Source organism: Oreochromis niloticus, linkage group LG16 (assembly GCF_001858045.2).
Source record: "Oreochromis niloticus isolate F11D_XX linkage group LG16, O_niloticus_UMD_NMBU, whole genome shotgun sequence".
NCBI lineage: Eukaryota > Metazoa > Chordata > Actinopteri > Cichliformes > Cichlidae > Oreochromis > Oreochromis niloticus.
Genome location: NC_031987.2, coordinates 1051483 through 1075171, shown reverse-complemented (window position 1 = coordinate 1075171; position 23689 = coordinate 1051483). Strand labels below are relative to the sequence as shown.

The window sequence follows — 23689 nt, the reverse complement described above, 5'->3', positions numbered from 1 at the left end:
CCAAGCTCCACCTCCCGTGGAAACTGTGGTCAAACATGCCAAAACCTCAGTCGGGTCACATGACATCTGAGCTGTCTGTGCTTCCTGAGCTTGCTCACACACACACACACACACACACACACACACACACACACACACACACACACACACACACACACACACACACACACACACAGTCGAAACAGTGCTGAGCTTCTCATTCCCGCCGTCACCATGCTGCTGATCCTGCTCTGCTTCCACACCTTCACCTGGGGTAAGGAGCCGCCGCCAACGGCACACTAACCACAGATGAAGCAACATCCTGTGTGTGTGATTTTCTCCTTTAATTATGTAAATCAATTATTTTTGCTCCTGAGTCACACTTTAAAGCTTACTTTCATTTCTTCAGCTGATGGTGACTCATTTAATGGTATAACAGAGTCAGCAGTAGGTTATTCCTGATAGGTCAGTTCAGCGCTAAAATGAGAAAATGTCCTTTTTCTGTTTGCTGCGACTGTTTCAGGTTAAAAAGGTGAAACAGTCGCAGCAGCTGGAGGGTTAAAGGTTCGTGTGAAATATGGAAGTGGGCTATAAATGTCCAGCGCTCCTGACATGACAGGAAAATGATTTGTGAAGCTTTCAAAGAGTTTATTTCAGGTTATAATCATCACTTCTGTCTGTGTTTGTTTAAATCAGCCTGTAAACATGTTTAACCTTCATACTTCATTTATATTATTACTGATGCAATAAATGTTCATTCATCTGTTCACTGTAAAGATTTCTGACTCCGACACTCTCAGTCAGTAAATAACTGATCTGTCCAATCATTAATTTATTATTTCATATTTTATGTAAACAGTTGTTTAGAAATTATGAATAAAACAGTCACATTAAAGTGTAACTTACATAAATAAATATGTAGATGTATCTCATATGTCCGCAGCAGAAAACACATGAAAGTGAATAAATGACAGAAATTGGATTTAGTGACGTCACCACAAACATCAGGTTCACATCTGTTTAGTTTTTAAAAACGTGCCGTGTGCAGCAGACAGATGTTATTCCTCGTTTTTTCATCCTTGTCCCTCTGAGCTCAGACGTCGTGGGGTCGATGTTTCCTGCTGTCTCTTTAATAAATCACCTGAGGCTGTGATCACATGAATGACAATAATCTGGATTATGCAGGGATTTCTCTGGTTTGCCTTCTTCACCTTTTCATTCTCGTCTGCCTCAGTCGCGTCTCAGGCGCCGCCGCCGCCACAGAACGTCCAGGTGGAGAAGGGTCAGCTGACTTGGACTCCAGGGGAGCCGGACGTCACCTACACGGTGAATTACCGCAGGTGAGACCTCACAGCCAAGGAAGGTGCTCTGTTTTAAGGTGGAGCTTCCTTTTCCTTTAGTGATAATTAAAATGAACAAAAGAATTTCATCTCATGCTCCAAACTATACTCAAGATATCATTTACTGGATTTAGATCATCACTTTTACAGAAGACAAAACAAACAAACAAACAAACAAAAAACTGGATGGGTTAAATAAAACATTTTAATAAGCTAAAAACTACAGAAAGAAATTAAATAGAAATATTTTTAAAATAAAAGGAGCCCAGAACGTACCATTCGAATAATAATTTGAATTAAATAAACTACAATAAAGATAAACATAGGTTAAAAAAAGAAAAGAAAAAGAAAGATAATAACAATAAATAAAAGTAAAAATGAGAATAAAATCCATTCAAACAGAAAGTGGAAGGCTGACTGCGCCACATAACCACTTCTGTTTTTTGAACAGTTTCAGAGGTTCGTCGGTTTATCGATAAATCAGATCATTGACTGAGAATGAGTCTGCAGCTGTTATTCAATGCGGTTTTATTTATATAGCTTCAAAATAGAACATGGGGTCCAGAAAAAGTACGACCCTGCCCAGCAGGCGGCTTTGGAAATGTGAAGGAGGGCATACAGCTGTGTTTCTCAGATCATTAAACAAATTTAAATATCAGGCAAAGATAAGACAAAATGCAGTTTCTAAATGAAGGTGTTTATTATTAAAGGAAAAACTCCAACCCGACATGGCCCTGTGTGAAAAAGCGATTGTTCCTAAAACCAAATAACTGGTTGGGCCACCCTTAGCAGCAACAGCTGCAATCAAGCAGCGCTGACCCACTCATCTTTGCACAGTTGTTATAATTCAGCCACATTGGAGGGTTTTTGAGGGTGAACCGCCTTTTTGAGGTCATACCACAGCATCTCAGTCGAGTTCAGGTCCAGACAAGGCCAGTAACCAGGTCTGATTACTAGCAGACCAGCTACCACAACTTGTACTTTAGCCTGACACATTTCTTTCTTACTATTTAAACCGTGCTGATAGATTTCTTTCATTAGATACAGCAGCAATTCTTTATCATGTGGAACAATTGAGATGTACTGTTGAAACTGGACTTTACACTGACTGAAAGGGTTGTTTCACTTGTCAGGCCCAGCTAGGATCGAAGTGTAAACTGAGTTTGAAATCCCTGGAAGCACGTTTACTGTATGAATGCAATGCTGTCCAGCCGAGAGATATAATCTCTCCAGCGTGTCCTGGATCTGTCCCGGGGCCTCCTCCTAGTGGGACATGCCCGGAACACCTCACCCAGGAGGCATCCTTATCAGATGCGCAAACCACCTCAGCTGGCTCCTTTCGATGTGGAGGAGCAGCGGCTCTACTCTGAGCCCCTCCCGGATGGCCGAACTCCTCACCCCGTCTCCAAGGGAGAGGCCAGCCACCCTTCGGAGGAAGCTCATTTCCGCCACTTGTATCCGCGATCTTGTTCTTTCAGTCACTACCCACAGCTCGTGACCATAGTCGAGGGTAGGGACGTTGATTGACCGGTAAATTGGGAGCTTCTCTTTAACACTCGGCTCTCTCTTCACCGTGATGGACCGGTAAAGTGTCCGCATCACTGCAGCCGCTGCACCAATCCGTCTGTCGATCTCCTGCTCCCTTCTCCCATCACTCGTGAACAAGACCCCGAAAAACTTAAACTCCTCCACTTGGGACAGGAACTCGTCCCCAACCCGGAGTGGGCACTCCACCCTTTTCCGGCTGAGAACCATGGCCTCAGATTTAAAGGTGCTGATTCTCATTCCCACCGTTTTGCACTCTGCTGCAAACCGTTTCAGTGCGAGCTGGAGGCCCTCACCTGATGAAGCTTCAGAAATATTTGTTCAGTTCTCTTTCAAACCCCAGCAGCTGTCTATTGTAACTTTTGAGTGTCCACTAAAACAAAAATAAAAGCGTTCTAACATCTCACCTGTTTGTTTTTATTAAGGCATACATGTACACTATTTTTATTAATAGAGATTTCGCTACTGAGGTTAAACATGATATATAAGTCACTTAGCTCGCTTCTAAATGTTAATGTTTGGTTTATTTCAGTGTTTTATTTGTTCCTGAGTGTTGCATCTTCAAAAAATAAATTGTACAATTGTACAAATCGTGAGTCCATGCTCCCGTGCGTTCACGGCAAGTCCGGACTCGCCGAGAACGCACGGGAGCATGGACTCGCGTGCTTGAGAATTGAGAAAGGGCCAAAGAGCGATTCAGAAGACCCTTATGAGAATATCACCAAGGGAACTGTTTACCCTGCCCGGGATAGAGTTACCGGGGCCCCGCCCTGGAGCCAGGCCCGGGGAGGGTGCCCGAGGGCAAGCATCTGGTGACCAGGCCTTAGTCCATGGGTCCCGACTGAGCACAACCTTGAAAAGGGGACATCTGTCGCCATCTTACAATGCTGTGATTGCAGCCATTCCCCAACTCTCTGTGAGTGGGACTCATGGCCATTGATCAGTGTTTGTTGATCAATGATCTTGAGAATTTGCATATTTATGATGAAGGAACTGACCTCACAGCCCATTGTTCCTCAGTGGGCTGGTTTCAGTCATTATGCAAATGTACTGTTTATAAGATTGAAACCTGCAGTCAGCTGAGACTGAAGAAGTCACCTGATGATGACGAAACGTTTCTCCCACTGAAAACATCCAAATGACCAGAATCAACTTTTGGAGATTTGGAGACAAATTGGAAACTGTCCTGTATCGGCTCTACACGCAACGCAACGCAACGCAACACAGTAACTTAAAGTGGATTTTTTTAAGGAGCAAGAGAGGTATGAGCAAAGGAATGACTTAATAAATAAAAGAATGAACATGTGTTTATTGCACATTGTTATTGTTATTCCCCCCCACCCCCCTCTAAAAAAAAGTCCAGGGAGGTAGCCAATCAGGTCAGTTATTAGCATTGATTAAGGCTTTTTGCCCTGTTGTAAAAGCTGTCCTTGAATCTGTTTGTCCGGGACCTCAGCAGCCTGACTCTCCTGCCAGACGGCAGCAGCTTAAACACCCGGTGTCCTGGGTGTGTGCAGTCCTGTAGGATGCTGCGTGCCTTCTTGAGACAGCGAGTGCTGTACAGGTCAGGGAGGATGTCCAGTGATTTTTTGGGCCATATTAATGACCCTCTGAGTGCCTTTTTGTGTGCTATGGTGCAGCTGGAGAACCACACACAGATAGAAAAGTGTATATAAGAGGGGGCAGAGGACACACCCCTGTGGGATGCCTACGTTCAGAATGAGGGTGGAGGAGGTGTGCTCTCCCATCCTGACGTTCTGGGGTCTAACGCTCAGGAAGTCCAATATCCAGCTGCACAGTGAGCTGCTGAGTCCTAAGTTGCTTAGTTTATTAACCAGTTTGTGGGGTTGGACTGTACTGAAGGCAGAGCTGAAGTCCACAAACAGCATTCTCACACAGGTGTCACTACTGTACAGATGCAGTATGTCAGCACACTTTCAATGGAGCAGCGGTAGAAGACGGTCAGCAGCTCCTTCTTCAGGTCCATTTTTCTGAGGATTCTCAGAAAGTGGAGACGCTGTTGGGCCTTCTTTAAAACCGCAGAGATGTTAGAGCTCCATTGGAGGTCTGTGTCTATGTGCACACCCAGGAAATTGAAACTGGAGACCCTTTCCACGCACTCCCTGTTGATGCTGACAGGCTGCAGCTCAGACTTCCTCCTTCTGAAATCAACTACCAGTTCTTTTGTCTTGGTGGTTTTGAGGTCCAGGTTGTTATCTACACACCAATCTGACAGCCTCTGAACTTCAGCTCTGTACACCATCTCATCTCCCCCAGAGATGAGCCCCACCACGGTGGTATCATCTGCAAACTTGATGACTGCGCTGTCTGGGTGGGTACTAACACAGTCATGTGTGTACAGAGTGTACAATAGGGGACTCAGTACCAGAGATGGGCAGTAACCCATTACAAGTAACACGTTACTGTAATCCGATTACATTTTCAAGTAACGAGTAAAGTAAGGGATTATTTTGATGCATGCTCATTCATCCAGGTAAGGATATCTCCAAAAGTTGAATCTGTTCATCTGGACGTAGCGTTTTGTGGGAGAAACGTTTCGTCACTCATCCAGGTGACTTCTTCAGTCTCAGCTGACTGCAGGTTTCCCCAAACCTTATAAACAGTACATTTGCATTCATTCATTTCAGTCATTATGCAAATGTACTGTTTATAAGGTTTGGGGAAACCTGCAGTCAGCTGAGACTGAAGAAGTCACCTGGATGAGTGACGAAACGTTTCTCCCACAAAACGCTACGTCCAGATGAACAACTTTTGGAAACCAAATGTCATGTTTCCATATCATTTTTTGATTGGTCGACATGGTGCATTTTTCCACCAACACGAACGGGCTGTTTTTTGTTTTGTTTTTTTTATTTTCTGCTCATAAGCAGAGAGTGCTCGCTGCGCTGTCCTTAGACAGTAAACGTGACGAAACTATTCAGGACAAAATGCCGCATATATATTGTTTATCATGACTCTGGTTTTACGTGGCCTATCAACACAATTTATAAACTGGTATATGTCACCTTGTTGCTTTGTCTTTAAGTGGTCACGTGATTGACTTACCACGACTGCTTTATTCTTCCTCAGTCAAACAGCAGCACTCATGCCATTGTTTTGCCCCCTGAGCTCCAGGTGTTGTGCTAGACAGTGATCGTGATTACCGTCCGCGGGAGCGCGCAGCTGCTTAAACCTGTAGCGCCCAGATTACTTACAGCTACTTCTGTGCAGCTGATATAAGATGCAGTAAGCTGAAGACAGCTTCAACCGTCTGTTTGTTGAAAAATAGTAACGCGACCGCGTTTCCTTGTTAGTAACTGTAACGGCGTTGTAACAATAGGAATAGTAATTAGTTAGATTACTCGTTACTGAAAAAAGTAACGCCGTTAGTAATGCCATTACTTGTAACGCCGTTATTCCCATCACTGGGCTTGGGTGCGGCTGCAGGGGAGGCTGAGACACACCGGAGCTCCATTAGCTCATCACGCCTCCCCTGAGTGTGCCGGGACCTGAGGTTGTGGTTGTGTGTAGGGCTGCAGCTGGAAAGCTATGGGCTCAAAATGTGGTCATAAATATTTTGTACTTGTAAATCAGGATTTGTATGTGTAAAAAGAATTTGTGCGTGCGTAAAAAAGATTTGTATGTGTAAAAAAGATTTGTGTGTGGACTTAGCCAAAAACCCCCCTGCAAGTTACAAGTACGAATTTTGACCCTATTTTTCTTCCTGTCATCTGATTGGTCAATGTCATGTCAATCACAAATGTAACAATCCAATCAGAGAACAGATGGGTTTGGCTGTCGGAGGGGCGCTTTTTTGAACTGCAGGTCCTTGAAGGGTAATACAGTTTGAAGCTGGAGGATCTCTATATAAATATCAGATAGCAGTTAGGTCCCCTTACTTTCAGCAGCTGTTGAAAGGATAAAGTTGTGGTATGTCAGTGGTTAGAAATACCATTATTACTTTAGGATTAGTTTAACACAAAGTCAGGGCTGACCCGGGACCATTGCTGTGAGTCCCAGTGCGCAGCATAAAGGTCCTTTCACATCGGAGGTAGGTAATGCTGCTAATGCTAACTGCTAACTAAAAGCAAAGGATCCAGAATTTGTTGTGCTGGCTGCTGAGCTCTGTGGGTTTTTGCAGCAGCGCTACCTGTACTAGATGCACCTGCTCCTTGTCGTTTCTATCTCTGACTTTATGTCCTCTACAACAGTTTCTGGTTTTTTTTGCTAGTTCTTCAAATGTTCAATAAAAACATGTATGCTAATTCATAACGAAGAAAGCTTTGTAATGAAGACTGTCATTTCCAAAACACTGCCCCCCCCCGCGGTCCGCAGCGCTGTTGAAAAGGCTGTGGAAGTCCCTGTATAAAGCACGTAGACCTGTGACACAAAAATCACCAAACTCGGACGACCACAGACTGTTTTCCTTCGTGGTGATGAAGGAAAACGCTGGGTTGGCATGTAAAAGGGCATTTATTCCCTTCAAGGACCTGCAGTTCAAAAAAGTGCCCCTCCGACAGCCAAACCCATCTGTCCTCTGATTGGATTGTTACATTTGTGATTGACATGACATTGACCAATCAGATGACAGGAAGAAAAATAGGGTCAAAATTCGTACTTGTAACTTGCAGGGTTTTTTTTGGCTAAGTCCACACACAAATCTTTTTTACACACACACAAATTCTTTTTACACATACAAATCCTGATTTACAAGTACAAAATATTTATGACCACATTTTGAGCCCATAGAAAGCTGCGACCGAGTGAGCGAACCATGTGATCTGTCATTCCTGTCACAAGGATAAAAAAATAAATTTTGAAATAAAGCTGTAACATGAAAAATCGTAGAACAAGTGAAGCGTTGTCAAGACCTTTGAGGTGCATTGTGTTCATCCTGCTGTAACCATGTTTCTGTAACACAGAACAAATTCATATATTGATAAAATATTAGCGCATGTACTAGCAGCGACTTTACTGCGCTGTTCTTATTATTAAATATGTTGTTGATGTTTGGACAGTAGTCTGCTGTGCTGCAGTTCTTCACCCCCTGCAGGGATTTTATGGAGCGAACGCTCAGCAGATGTTTTCTCTGACTCGTGTCTGTTTCTGTTCCTCATCCTCAGATTTAACTCTGATAAATGGGAAGCTCTTCCAGCCTGCATCCAGACGCCGTTACATTCCTGCAACATATCAGCGATTGGGCCGAGCGACACTAACGGCTCGCCTGAGAACAGCTGCGTGACGCTGCGTGTGCAGGCCGAGAGACGGGGGCTGAGATCTGAGGGTGTTAACGCCTGCAGCAGATACGGTGAGAAACCTCTGAACTGTGTCAGCGCTGTCTGTGGGTGAAGCTGTGAGACTCGAGGTGTTAACCATCCTGACCAGAGTGTGAACCACGAGCTGCTGCTGTGCTGACGCTCGCTCTGCTCTTCCAGGTGACGTCTGCACGCCTCCGTTCAGCATTTTGACCCGGCCCGGATCACTCACCGTATTACTTAACGATGACCACGAGCTGGCGAAGGAACACGACAGCAATGCCAAGCACAGGATTTACTTTGGCAGAGAGGGAGAGAGTCCTCTGCAGGTGAGAACACGGAGTGATTCCTCGAGGTGTTTATGCTAACCTGATGTTACAGCACGTGTCACTGCTCAGAATATATCTGATATTTTTATTATGTTTTTAATGAAAAATGTGCTTACTGATACAGTCACATGTATCTGTCAGTGTGTGCAGGCAGGTCCATGCATATTTGGACAGTTTGCCTCTGCACCACCACAGAGACTAACAGACAGTCTGCACAAACTGTTGCAGAATTACAGCTATTTTTATACAGTTCCCATTTTCAGAAGCTCAAAGTGACTGAGAAGCAGTTTCGTGTCCAGATGAATCCTGCGCCTTCATTTTTAGGACTAAACTGAAGCCAGAGAGCCACAAACGGGCAGCAGTGAAGGCCTGAAACAGCATGTGGTCATGGGTCCACCACTTCAGGCTGTTACTGACTGCAAGAGATTTTCAGCCATATTAAAAACAATATATATATATATTTAAAATTCAGTTAGTTTGGTTAAATTATTATTTCAGACATCAGCAGCAAAAACTAAACCTGCATGTTTAGCAACTGGAATCACTCAGAGAGTCAACATTTTAAAATTACAACAGGAACCCAAGCAAAGTAAATATCAAGTAAATATCTTCTAATTTCATATTGTCAGGAGTATGAAGACACTGTAGCCTCCACGACCATTGAAGAGCTGGAGGAGGGGCAGCGGTACTGTGTTCAGGTGGCCTATACGCTCCACGGGAAACTCGTGGAACCATGCAGCTGCATCCAGTGTGAGGTCATCCCTGCTTCAGGTAAGCTGCTCTTCTTAGTGTAACGTTCCTTTAACGCGCTCCGACTCCAACCAGAGACACAAATGTAAACGACTCCGCTGATTTTGAATCAGCTGAAGGTTTTAAAGCTGCAGCAGTAAAATCACTGCGTCTGTTTTCTCAGAACACGTGAACAGGACGCCGATGATCGTGGGGCTGCTCGTCGGCATCGTGGTCCTCGCCATCATCATTCTTGCATTCAGCTACCCCCTGTTTTTTCACCATTAGAAAATCAAACGCTGCCTACACTTACCATGGTATGTCTCACCAGTAAGAGGCAACACTGCTGCACACACTCACCACACAGACACCAGTGGGCGCTGTATCTACTCCGAGCGTGCCATCGAGGCACGTAAAAGAGCTGATTCAACAGTTTGAAAGCATTCTGCTCACGATTACTCAGTGTGTAAGACTGATGTGACTCTTCTTGGTGACTGGTGAGTCAATGAAATGTCCAATGGTGTTAAACACTGGCGAGTACCAGAGTTTACTCAAGAAAGAAAAGTCATTTTCTGTGGTAGAAAAACTTGTTTGACCTTGAACTTCCTGTCACATAACTGGTGGGAGTGTTACAACCAGCTCTGGTTGTAACGCCAGTTTGCTCAAATTTTGGTTTGTCTTCCTATCAGACAGCGAGTCTCACATCTTTGTATTTACCAACAAACACGTGACATTTAACATTTAACCAACAGAACGTGAGCGGCAGAAATCTCCCAGAGTGACACTTAGACATAAGATCGGTGTTTCACTCACACTGAAACTGACACAGAGTGAAGTGAAACACACAAACAGAACCATATTTACAACACTAGTTAACTTCTGGTAAATCTGCTCCAGTCATCACTCTTGCCTCCTGGGAACTCTCTCTATCACTTCCTCTTTGTCTTCTAACTGACACCCAACCTGTGGGGCATTGACAACATTCAGCATCAGCTATTTGATTTCAAACTTCAAACTCGTGATCCCGTCTGACCCTCTCTTCACCTCCACTGTTCACAAACACAAACGATTGCCCATCCTCCATTGGTCTTCCTGTTGACACCACACACAACAGTTTGAATCCACTTCCAATGATCCTGCTCTTACTTCCCCTCTATCTGTACAACTCATAGTCCCTACCAGTGTTGGTCAAGTTACTTGAAAAAAGTAATCAGTTACTAATTACTGATTACTTCCCCCAAAAAGTAATCCCGTTACTTTACTGATTACTTATTTTCAAAAGTAATCAATTACTTAGTTACTTAGTTACTTTTTAAAAACACGATTTACAACCTGAATAGGTGATAAAGCGATAGATCTTTCAGCCCAATTCTACTTTTTCTGCATAATTCATCATACAAAATGTAATCAAATGGAAAAGTCTCTTTTTAAAACTTGTTTTATTAGTTTTAATCTTTTAACTTTATGCATCAAGCAAAAATTAAATTATATGCAACATTCTCTGACTGGAAGAAATTTGTTTAACATTTAAACCTATTTTCTGCACATTCCAGCACATAAAATAAAATATTTTTTTGTGTTTACACTCACTCTTTCAAATAGATGCAAGTAAAACACAGCAGAAAATAAATAAAATCAAAGACTAGCGGTCCTGTTGCTCTATTTTCACCTGTAAAGCAGGACTGGGGTAGGCGGAGGAGGTTTACCCTGGTGCAGGTGTGCCGCAGCGGTCAGTGGAAGAATCCGCGAGTTTCTCTGTGAATTTCACATTACGTCGTAGTACACTCGGTGCTTGCTTGGAAGTTTAGGGGTTTTTTCGCTGTAAAAAGAAGTTTTCTTCCCACGCACAACGGACACTAATGTTTTTGTCACTTTTTATGGAATCAAACTCAAAATAAGGTCAGTACTTCCACGCTTTAAACGCTGCATGCTACACTCTGTCCCGCACTCCATATATTATGATCTGCAGACAGCTGTTGTCACGAACGTCGCACTCGCTTACGTCACTGTCATGAGACGTTCTCGCAAAAAATCACGGTTTTAGTAACGCAGTAACGCAGCGTTCCTACGTGAAAGTAACGGTAATCTAATTACCGTTTTTGCAATAGTAATCCCTTACATTACTCGTTACTTGAAAAAAGTAATCAGATTACAGTAACGCGTTACAAGTAACGCGTTACTGCCCATCTCTGGTCCCTACATGCTTTAACTTCCTGCTCTCATGTCCACACTTCTGTCTTTCCTTCTCTCTCACTGCCTGCTAACATGCCTTCCCCCAAATCCACAAAAACCCCACAACAAACAAAGAAAAACAAAGAAAGGAAAACACTGAGCCACAAACTCTGACAATTCTAAAAGTGTGGAAAAGTTGATAACAGGCTAAAATTCTAACATGAAACTTAAACAGAGAGCATACTGAACCGGGAACCTTTCAGCATCCTCTGGGTTCAAAGGGAAGGGACTATCAAGCTGAGCTAACCAGCAGTGCAGCACCAACATCACAGCTAAAAACACTCTGATTGGTTCTCTGCTTCTCAGTTTGACATTCACAAGAAATTGTGTTTCACAAAGTAGTTTATGTTCCTCCTTAAAGACTTCTTAAAGAAGGAGCAGTTTTTACAAGCTGACCATTAAAAGTTTTAAAGCCCATGAGTTTGTCAGCGCTGAAGATGGTCAAGAGGAAAAGAAAGTGTAAACCAGAAAACCTGGGATCACGCCTCAGATGTGGAACAATTCAAACTTGGGAACCGAAAGAAGGTAAGGTGCTTTAACACTGGGAAATAAGACAAGAAACACACAAATGACTGAACAAAAAACCCAATCACAGCTAAAGGTGAAAATGAGTAAAAAAAGGTAAAAACTTAAACAAAACCAGATACTGAACCAAAACAAAATAAATGAACATCACATTAAATATTTTTTTATGGAAGTGGCTGTGATAGACACACAGTGTTCAGTTCAGTTATTTATTCAATTCAATTCAATTCAATTCAATTTTATTTATATAGCGCCAAATCACAACAAAAGTCGCCTCAAGGCGCTTTATATTGTACAGTAGATCGCACAATAATAAATACAGAGAAAAACCCAACAATCATATGACCCCCTATGACCAAGCACTTTGGCGACAGTGGGAAGGAAAAACTCCCTTTTAACAGGAAGAAACCTCCGGCAGAACCAGGCTCAGGGAGGGGCGGGGCCATCTGCTGTGATTGGTTGGGGTGAGAGAAGGAAGACAGGATAAAGACATGCTGTGGAAGAGAGACAGAGATTAATAACAGATATTATTCGATGCAGAGAGGTCTATTAACACATAGTGAGTGAGAAAGGTGACTGGAAAGGAAAAACTCAATGCATCATGGGAATCCTCAGCAGCCTACGTCTATTGCAGCATAACTAAGGGAGGATTCAGGGTCACCTGGTCCAGCCCTAACTATATGCTTTAGCAAAAAGGAAAGTTTTAAGCCTAATCTTGAAAGTAGAGATAGTGTCTGTCTCCTGAATCCAAACTGGGAGCTGGTTCCACAGAAGAGGGGCCTGAAAACTGAAGGTTCTGCCTCCCATTCTACTTTGTGCCAGGATTTTTTGCAGTGATTTTTTGGGCCATATTGATGACCTCTGGAGTGCCTTTCTGTGTGCTGTGGTGCAGCTGGAGAACCACACACCGATGCAGTATGTCAGCACACTTTCAATGGAGCAGCAGTAGAAGACGGTCAGCAGCTCCTTCTTCAGGTCCATTTTTCTGAGGATTCTCAGAAAGTGGAGACGCTGTTGGGCCTTCTTTAAAACCGCAGAGATGTTAGAGCTCCATTGGAGGTCTGTGTCTATGTGCACACCCAGGAAATTGAAACTGGAGACCCTTTCCACGCACTCCCTGTTGATGCTGACAGGCTGCAGCTCAGACTTCCTCCTTCTGAAATCAACTACCAGTTCTTTTGTCTTGGTGGTTTTGAGGTCCAGGTTGTTATCTACACACCAATCTGACAGCCTCTGAACTTCAGCTCTGTACACCATCTCATCTCCCCCAGAGATGAGCCCCACCACGGTGGTATCATCTGCAAACTTGATGACTGCGTTGTCTGGGTGGGAACTAACACAGTCATGTGTGTACAGAGTGTACAGTAGGGGACTCAGTTCACAGCCTTGTGGAGAGCCGGTGTTGAGGCTGAGGGCTGAGGAAAGATGAGGCCCCACTCTAACTCTCTGTACACGGTCTGAGAGGAAGTCTCTGATCCAGCGGAAGGTGGTAGAAGGAAGTCCGATTTCCAGCAGTTTAACTATTAGTCTGTCCGGGAGTATCGTATTGAAAGCAGAGCTAAAGTCAACAAAGAGCAGCCTGGCGTAACGGCCCTGCACTTCCAGGTGAGAGATGGTGGTGTGGAGCATTGTAGCAATGGCATCTTCAGTTGATCTGTTAGCTCTGTATGCGAACTGGAGCGGGTCGAGTGTGGGTGGCAGGCAGGACATGATGTGACATCGGACCAGTTTCTCGAAGCACTTCAGTATAACAGGTGTTAGAGCAACTGGTCGGTAGTCGTTGAGGCTGCTAATGTTAGTACGCTTTGGCAGTGGGACAATTGTGACAATTGTGGCTAATATTGTAAGACTAAGACATAAGAGGAGGGAAACGTGAGTGTCCTCCACCTGTGAAACTGTTTTGGGGGATGTGCACCTGTTGTTAGTTTCATTAACACCAAAGCAGCTGAACCTGATTAACACCTCCTCTGATACTGAACTAATCAGATCAATATCCCAAAGTTTCACTGAGTTGATGTTGAACTCATCCTCTATTTTGTAACATTTTCTGAGCAGTGTACATCAGACACACTAAAGGCTGCTGGTCACACTAACACTATAAACTGATGTTTTCTGCTTGTGTGATTACAGATGCAGTGAGAGTCGTGTTTCCCAGGCTGCTAATGGTGACATCCAGAAGCCTTCAGCAGGCAGCAGGTAGAGGACGTTCAAGAAGCTGTGCTGCTCTCCAAGACGACGTCTTACTTCTTAAACCTAAACACACAAACTTCTCAAAACAGAGTCTGATGGAGGACTTTATTATGGCAGAGCTTGTGTGTTTCCTACAAACTGGACTATCAGATGAAACGTGACATCCAGAGATGTCAAACAGAGTTTTCAGATTGTTTTCGTGGGCTGCTGGGATGTATGCGTTTGGACCGTGATGAGGGGAAAACAAGATTTCTGAAGTAACGTAATAGGATAGGTTAAAAAAGCTGATATTAGAGTCTGCTCAACTGCAGGAGGAGGACGTCTCCCGAGAAGCAGTTTAGAGGATTCTGACTATCCTGGTAAGACAGCTGACATAGCAGGAGATGGGACCTGGACTAGCAGCTGTTTATGTACCTAATCTATGTTTACGACACAGAGTTATCATTATCATCATCATCATTTATTTATATAGCACTTTAAAAACACACCTGGTAGACCAAAGTGCTGTACAAAACTAATATGCACATAGTAATAAAAAAAAAATAAAAATAAAAATAAAAATAAAAAATCAGTTACCCACAGAGTTAAAAGCCAAGGAATAAAATTAGGTTTTTAGTAAAGACTTAAAAACTGGCGCTGATGTAGCCTGTCTAATATGGAGAGGAAGGTTATTCCAAAGCATCGGCGCTGCAACAGAGAATGCTCGGTCTCCTCTACGTTTCAGCCGTGACTTTGGGACAGAAAGCAGCAACTGCTCAGCTGACCGAAGGGAACGAGTGGGGACGTGGGGCTTCAACAAGTCAGCCAAATAAACAGGTGCCAGACCATTTAGAGATTTAAAAACCAATAAAAGGACTTTAAAACGGATCCTAAATTCAATTGGAAGCCAGTGTAGAGAGGCCAATATCGGAGTGATGTGATCAAATTTTCTTCTGCCAGTTAAAAATCGTGCCGCAGCATTTTGCACTAATTGCAAGCGTGACAAAGTGCCCTGCCCAACCCCTATTAAAAGAGAATTACAATAATCTAAACGTGAGGTAATAAAGGCATGAATAACACTTTCCAAGTCACCCTTGGAAAGAAAGGGCTTAACCTTTGATAAACGTCTGAGGTGATAAAATGCTGATTTTACCACCCCGTTTACATGGTCATTAAAGGTAAGTGCAGAATCAATTTTAACTCCGAGATTTGTGATCGAACTCTTTAGTTGGGAAGTTAAAGCTGCAAGATCAACATCCGGAGTATGAGAAGAACGATTTGGGCCAAATAAAATTGCTTCTGTCTTCCGATCATTAAAATTTAAAAAGTTTTTTGCCATCCATGCTTTGACATCAGTAAGGCAGTCAAGCAGAGGTCGAGTTGGGAGACTATCAGAAAGAGTAAAGGGTAAGTAGAGCTGGCAGTCATCTGCGTATAGATGGAATGGCACTTTATGTTTCCGGAAAATCGCACCAAGAGGCAAAAGGTACAGTGAAAACAATAACGGCCCAAGAATAGATCCCTGTGGCACACCCCAAAGCAGAGGGGCCACAGAGGATGAAGCCGACCCCAACTTAACACAAAAGGTCCTATTTAAGAGATAGGACTTTAACCACAAAAGTGCCAAACCAGAAATTCCCACACAGTGCTGCAAGCAGGAGATCAACAAATCATGATCCACTGTGTCAAATGCAGCGGTCATGTCCAACAAGACCAGCACTGCATATTTACTACGGTCTGTGGCTATCAGGATGTCATTCATAACTTTTACGAGGGCCGTCTCCGTACTGTGGAATGGTTTAAAGCCGGACTGAAAGATTTCTGACAATTTAGACTCATTCAAGTAGTCCATCAACTGAGTATAAACAATCCTTTCCAGAATCTTACTAAGAAAGGGAAGCTTAGAGATGGGTCTAAAATTTGATATGACTGAACTGTCTAAGCCCGGTTTCTTAAGTAAAGGATGTATGACTGCATGCTTAAATTCCCTAGGTACTTGACCAGACAAAAGACTAGTATTAATAATGTTCAGAATGTGTGGTCCAATGATAGGAAATACCTTTTTGAGAAAGCGGGGAGGAACAACGTCATTTGGAGAGCCACACGGTTTAGCTTTCAACACAAGTTTCTCTAAATCAGATAAAACAATTGGTAGAAAAGCAGAGAACAGACTTGAGCAAGAACCATGCATGGCTGGGTCAGCAATAGGTAGAGTCGGAGGTCTCAAACTAGCAACCTTGTCCACAAAATAATTAAGAAACTTATTGCACATAACCGCAGAAGAGTGCAAAAGAATATAGCCTTCTGGATTAATTACAGAATTTATAGTGTTGTATAGAACACGAGGATTATGCGAGCTGGCAGCAATAAGTTGAGAAAAATAGGAGTGCTTGGCAGCCTTTACTGCTCTCTGATAGACTTTCCAGCTAGTCTTAAGAGCTTCCATAGAGACACACAGCCCATCTTTTTTCCACTGTCTTTCACATCTTCTACATTCTTTTCTAGTGGCTCTGGTAAAATCAGTTAGCCAAGGACTAGCCTTTGGCTTGCATTGTCTGAATATAAAAGGAGCGACAGTGTCGAGGACAGATTTACAAGCAGAATCCAAATACGAAACTAATCCATCTGAGGTGGACAACTCAGGAGGATAAGAAATAAATTGGTCAAACAATATGGAAAACCGCTCGGCGGTATCTGAGCCAAAAGCACGATAACATCGAGCAGGTACAGCCTGTTTAACAACAGGATTAAAAAGAACAATATCACATAAAATAGGCATATGGTCAGATAAACCATGTGATAAAACCAAGTCCTGTGTGTGACCACGTTCTTGAGTGGCACCTTTAACAGACTGAACAAAATTAAAAGAGTTCACTAAGTCCAGAAAGTCCTTAGCCAGGGGCTTCCCCGGGCAGCAGACGTGTATATTAAAATCACCAAGTAAAAGGATCTGGTCATACCGCGATGCACAGTCAGCAAGAAACTCTGCGAACTCGGATAAAAAGTCCTTATTATATTTTGGGGGCCGATAAACAATCGCACACAACAGCGAAGACGAGTGGTCCAGTTCGCACAAACAGAGTTCAAAACTGGTGTGGTGTGTCGATGGGGATAGCTGCTTAAAGTCAAGATGTGCCTTAAAAACAACAGTTAGCCCTCCTCCGCGACCAGAAACGCTCGGAACACTAAAGAAGGCACAGCCAGCCGGCAATAATTCAGAGAAGGCACTTAACTCACCGGGTGGAATCCAAGTTTCAGTCAAGCAGAGAAAATCCAGCACACGGGAAGAGAAAAATTCCTTCAAAATAAATGTCTTATTTGCCACCGATCTGGCGTTAATTAAACCCAACCTGAGAGGAATTGGCTCGGGAGCTTCCGAGGCGGTAACAACCAGATCCACAGGTCGGAGGTTTTTTCGGTCCACTCCACGCCAACGCAGATGTCGGAGAGGAGAGGGTTTTGCAGAACCGTTCCCAAGAGATCCCACAACAGGAACCAAGCAGGAGTCCACCGGGTCCAAAGCACGCAACGGCACCAAGAGTCGCGGGCAGGATCGACAAATTGAGCGAAGCTCATGAGGAAAACAAGAAATCCTGAGTCTCAGTTTGACAAGGCGACCTCCACGGTTACCCCGTCTCCTGCGTCGCTTCCGCACATCCAGTGGCAAAGGGAAGGAACGCCAGTGAGGTGGTGTTACTTCCAAATCGGGAGGCAGAAAGCCTTGGTTGTCATTTCCAAGCCGAGCTAAAGCTTGGGTAGATAAGCCTATTTCCAATAATGTCTGCCGATCATAAAACAATGTAGGGCTAACATGTTGCACAAAATTGACTAAAAACAATAAAATAAAACAAATAGAAGAGAGCGACAGACGGCATGCCAAACACACAGGCGCCATCTTGGCATGTCTATTCATTCATTTATTGTTATATAGCTTTAAAACATGAATTCTAGACAAACTGACTGGTTTCTGTTTTTTGTGCATCTTACATGCAGATATGGATTTTGAGGTTTATTGCTAACACTGATGTCTGAATGCCTTCAAATGTGTTGTCAAAGTTGAAATGCTTGAGATTAATAAAACATGTTTGGCCACAGTTTATGGACATTAACTTATATCAGTAATGTTTAACTTTTTTATTAGAGGATATCATTATTTCTGCTATACTGGAGACGTGTGTAAGCATTTACAATATGATCTAATTATCAGCCTTCACTGATGGCTCTCTGACAGCTACGGCAGAGTCGCTCTTTACAAAATACGACACTTGGCAATGCAAATATGACAATGACCGTGGAATGCATATGCGGCAAGATATGCCGATCCCACGGCTCCACCAGGCCAAGATGAGGTGTGAGCAGAAGGTGTTGGCATCACAGCGTGCAGGAAACATGCCTGGTGAGACAAAGGAGGAACCAGACCCGGAGTCACCCCACAGTGTCCGGAGCCTCCAGGTGATGCATGCCCTCGAAGCTCACAGGTCATCAGAACATCGTCGGGTGAAGTGGCCTCAAGCTAGCAAGGAGAAAGCGTGACTCCAGTTCGATGAAGACGTTGATACCATCTTGCAAGCAACTGCCAAAGGACAATGACCACAATGATAGTCAGCCTACCTGTAGAGAGGTTTGGACAAGAGGAGAAGCGGACAGCAAAGCTTCTCTACACCTTGAACAACAGAGCCAACAAGATACATCAGCTAAGGCAGGAACTGAAGAGCCTAAGGCAGCAGTTCAAGGTGGCGAGTGAAAAGGAGAGGGGACCCCTTGCAGAATTACATAGCATAATCCGCAAGAAGTTAATGACTTTGAGGAAAGCTGAGTGGCACAGGAGGAGGAGGAAGGAGAGGGCCAGGAGATGAGCCGCCTTCTTAGCGAATCCTTTTGGGTTCACAAAACAGCTGCTAGGAGAGAAGCCCATTGGGTATCTTGTCTGCTCTAAAGCAGAGGTCGACCACTACCTCAAGGAGACCTACAGCGACAAATGTAGAGAGCAAGATCTTAGTCCCTGTCAAGCCCTGATCAACCCATCTGCAACAGAGCAGGAATTCGATGGGAAGGAGCCCAGCTGGAAGGAGATCCAGGAGGTGGTAAAGAGAGCAAGAGCAAGCTCCACTCCAGGGCCCAGTGGAGTACCTTACAAAGTTGACAAGAACTGTCCGAGGCTACTGACTAGACTCTGGAAAATCATGAGGGTGATTTGGAGGAAGGGCAAGGTAGCAAACCAGTGGAGACAAGCGGAGGGGGTGTGGATCCCAAAGGAGGAGAAGCCCAAGAGAATCGATCAGTTCCGAACCATCTTGTTGCTGAGTGTTGAAGGGAAGATTTTCTTTAGCATCGTCACTAAGCGACTGAGAGAATATCTTCTGAAGAACTCTTACATCGATAACTCAGTCCAGGAAGGAGGGATCCTGAATGTTCCAGGGTGCCTGGAGCATACAGGTGTGGTCACGCAGCTCATTAGGGAAGCCAGGGAGAACAGAGGAGACCTGGCAGTACTATGGCTTGACCTCGCAAATGCCAGCGGAACTATACCCCATAAGCTGGTAGAACAGGCACTGAACCAGTACTACATCCCGGAAAAGTTCAGGAATCTTATCCTGGACTACTATGTCGACTTGAACCTGAGATTCTCTTCCGGAACAACAACTTCCAACTGCCATAAGCTTGATAAGGGGATCATCACTGGATGTACAATCTCGCCCATCCTTTTCGCTCTTGCCATGAACATGTTGGTTAAATCTGCAGAAGTCCAGTGTAGAGGGCCACTCACTAAGTCTGGAGTCAGGCAGCCATCCATCAGAGCTTTCATGGACGACCTGCCGGTGACAACTACATCTGTTCCAGGGTGCTGGTGGATACTGAAGGGTCTTGAGGAGATGATTTCTTGAGCACGCATGAGGTTCAAGCCCACCAAGTCGAGGTCTCTTGTGCTGAAGAAAGGAAAGGTTACTGATAAATATTTGTTTTCACTAGGCACCATCAAGATACCATCACTTACTGAGGCGCCCTTGAAGAGCCTAGGTAAGGTATTTAACTGTAGCCTGAAAGATGCAGCCTTCATACAAGCAACCAATGAAGACCTGGAGTCCTGGCTCGTTACAGTGGATAAATCTGGCCTTCCTGGCAAGTTTAAGGCCTGGATTTATCAGCATGGAATTCTTCCCCCGGATTTTGTGGACCCTCTTAGTCTGTGAAGTTCCCATCTCAACAGTGGAAGGCTTCGAGATGAGGATTAGCCACAAAGCCTGAGCAGCATCACTCTGTATGGTGATGGCAAGAGGCTGAAGCTCCCCTTTAGCAGCCTAAGTGAGGAGTTTATGGTGAGTCGGTCCAGGGAGCTGCTCCAATATCGGGAATCCAGTGACCCCCCGGTTGACCTGGCTGGAATAGAGATTAGGACGGGGCGGAAGTGGAGGGCTGCTGAGGCTGTAGAAATTGAAGTATCAAGGCTACAGCAAAGGGTGCTTGTGGGTACAGTGGCCCAGGGAAGAGCGGGCTTGGGTAGCAGCAGAACACCTAACTATGACAAGGCACAGGGGAAAGAGAGGCGGTCGTTGATCCTTGAGAAGGTGTGAGCAGGAGTTGTGGAGAAGTGAGCCAGCCAAATGGTGCAATTGAGGCAGCAGGGGGCTTGGACAAGATGGGAGCAAGCTGTAGAGCGCAAGGTCACATGGAATGAGCTGTGGAAAGGTGAACTCCAGCAGATAAAATTTCTGATTCAGGCAGTATATGATGTTCTACCAAGTCCATCAAATCTCTTCACGTGGGGGAAGGTGGAGACACCAGGCTGTCTTCTCTGTCAGAAGAGAGGAACCCTGGAGCACTTTTTAAGCTGCTGCTAAAAAGCCCTGGGCGAAGGCCGATATTGCTGGCAACACCTTCAAGTCCCGAAGGCTGTAGCGGATTTCATCTGCAGTCATAATAAGAGTGCCTGCCAAGTAAAGAACACAGTCACGTTTATAAAAGCTGGGGAGAAGCCAGCAGCACCACTCCAAAACACCTCGCCTGGCCTGTTGGCAACGGTGCATGATTGGGAGCTGAGAGTTGACCTGGCAAAGCAGTTAAAGTTCCCCGAAGCGGTAGCCAAGACAACTCTGAGGTCAGACATCGTTGTTACTTCAGTTGTCTTCAAGCAGATAATCCTTCTGGAGCTTACAGTGCCTTGGGAAGACCGCATGGAGGAAGCTCATGAGAGAAAGAGGGCAAAGTATTCCGAGCTAGTGGAGAAGTGCCGGAGAAAGCAAGTTGCCAACCCATGGAAGTGGGATGTCGAGGATTCGCGGGTCAGTCCCTTTGCAGGGCATACAAAATGCTAGGCATCGTAAGGGCTAACGAGCAAAGAGCTATCAAGTTGGTCACCAACGCAGCAGAAGCAGCGTCGAGGTGGCTGTGGATCAAAAGAGGAGAGGCATGGCATGTAGGGTAGCGCTACCTAGATACAAGCTGGGGCTTGACCAACCCTGGCTGGGTCACCTGGGAGAGGGGGTCTGATTGTTGAAAGACCCAAAAACCCCAATGACCCCAGGTTACATCACTGATGATGTGTCCAGGGGCACCAGAGGGTGTATCATCAACTACATACACACACTTTCACTGCTTTTACTATTTCACATTTAAATACAATTAGCCAGTTGGCATGTTTACACTACTGTGTGTATAAAACATTTTTGTACAAACAATATTTTAACATACTTGAATAATATCAGCCATTAAAAATGGATAAGAATGAAAAAAGTGTCACTGCGTCTGTTAGCTGCTGTTAGCCAGAGTAAGTGAAATCTCCAGAGTTCTGTTATCACTGTAATGCAGCTGTTTCTACTAGAGATGGACCTATCCGATATTACGTATCGGTATCGGTCCGATACTGACCTAAATTACTGGATCGGATATCGGAGAGAAATAAAAAATGTAATCCGATCCATTAAATATCAAAAAAGCACCTCACAAAACTTGCGACACGGCGTAACTCGGCTCATCACCGTAGCACGTTGGAGCAGTGTGCGTCACGTGATAGAGCAGCTGTGTGTATTTGTAGCCTCGCTACCAAACCCGCATTTCATCTCTGAGGAAGTTATCCCAGAGAGAAGTAAAGCAAGTGTGTAAGTTCATCTCTGAATGTTTGTAAAGCGTTCCCACGTTAAGCTTAACAACCGACATATGGAGCGACTGCCTCTCTCTCTCCCTCTCCTGCCGCTACTTCAATCGTGAAACTGATTAATGATCAGCTGATCGGCTTTTCTGTCGCGAGTCCATCTCTCTTCTTTGTTTTTGGCCCACTTTGCACCAGAAAGAGGAAACCAGCGGCTGAACAACAGCAGCACGTTTAAGCTTGATAAGCTGTTGTTAGAATGTATTTAATATTACTTTCTACACCAGGATCCTTTTCTACGTAGCTGACGGCTGGTAACTGTGCAGGGGCGGATCTAGCAAAGTTTAGCCAGGGGGGCCGATAGGGCATGAACAGGGAAAAGGGGGCACAAAGACATACTTTTCTTTCTTATTCTCATTTAAAATGTCTAGCTTTTAATAAATAATTATCTGAATCTTACACCCAAAGTTTTAATCTGATGTAAAATGTATAGAAGTCCATTACTGTATATAGTAACTGTTAAGTCTAATATACCCTAGTAAGCTATAGTACTTTTTCCTTTGGGAAGGTACCATCTGTGCAGTCTGCAGTTCTGTTGAAGAAAGATGTTGAATCTATTTAATTATTCTTGAAAAATAATTTATTTCTGTGCATTTTTTTTCCACCCTGCATCAAATTAAAGTTGATTACATCGATTAAGCATCATGAGGTGTAGGGTGGGGGGTGGTTCCCTATTTTCTTTTGCTGGGAGTTTGCAACCCTATTAGTTAGGTTGCTTAATATTTCTGCTAAGTACTCTTTAAAATACCAGAATAGGGAGGATGGAGCAGGTTTAAGTTTATTAGATTGATCAGTGTTGCTGAACTATGAAATATTTGGGGCGCAGTGTTTTTTTTACATACAGGTATAACAGAATAGCTTTAGTGTTGTTGTTTATTTAAACTTGAGTATGAACTTATACAAAATGCAGCAAGATATTAAAAACAACGTTTTATTGATTAAAAAACACACAATATCGGATTCCTATCGGTATCGGCAGATATCCAAATTTATGATATCGGTATTGGACATAAAAAAGTGGTATCGTGCCATCTCTAGTTTCTACAGTGCCATCGCGCTCTCCTCCTTTTGTGCAATACAAATAAATGTAATGTCCATATTCAAGCTGTAGCCTGCATTTCTATTTTCCTCCTCTGATGCAAATCAGTGTCCATTTTATTTCTATAGCACATTTAAAAGCAACAGAGTTGACCAAAGTGCAAACCGGAAGTGTAGTGGGATCTCTGTTAAATACAAAAATGCTTTTAATTGTAAGTCATTGGCTAGTCTTGGTGCTGTGAGAGTGTCACCTCCTATAGTTTCTTGGGTTTTGAGTGTTTCTTCATAGTTTCGTTATATTTGTGGCTAATCTTGTCTTTTTTTAAGCACCACGGACGTAAATAGTTTTTCCTGTGTTTGTCATGATGGGGGGGACACTGAGCAGAGTGTCTCAGTGTGAGG

At 44.0% G+C, this 23689-nt stretch overlaps 1 protein-coding gene and 1 pseudogene across 1 annotated transcript; both read left to right on the top strand.

The window, feature by feature from the left end:
• Positions 1-126: 126 nt before the first annotated feature.
• Positions 127-17930, top strand: ifngr2-2 (interferon gamma receptor 2-2). Its single transcript, XM_019353411.2, has 7 exons — positions 127-253; positions 1214-1319; positions 7988-8172; positions 8300-8448; positions 9078-9219; positions 9362-9494; positions 14065-17930. Exons 1-6 carry the CDS (start codon positions 214-216, stop codon positions 9463-9465), a joined length of 726 nt encoding a protein of 241 aa, XP_019208956.1. The 5' UTR covers positions 127-213; the 3' UTR covers positions 9466-9494; positions 14065-17930.
• A 724-nt stretch (positions 17931-18654) lies between these two features.
• LOC106097533 (uncharacterized) lies at positions 18655-21551 on the top strand (annotated as a pseudogene).
• The last annotated feature ends 2138 nt before the right edge of the window (positions 21552-23689 follow it).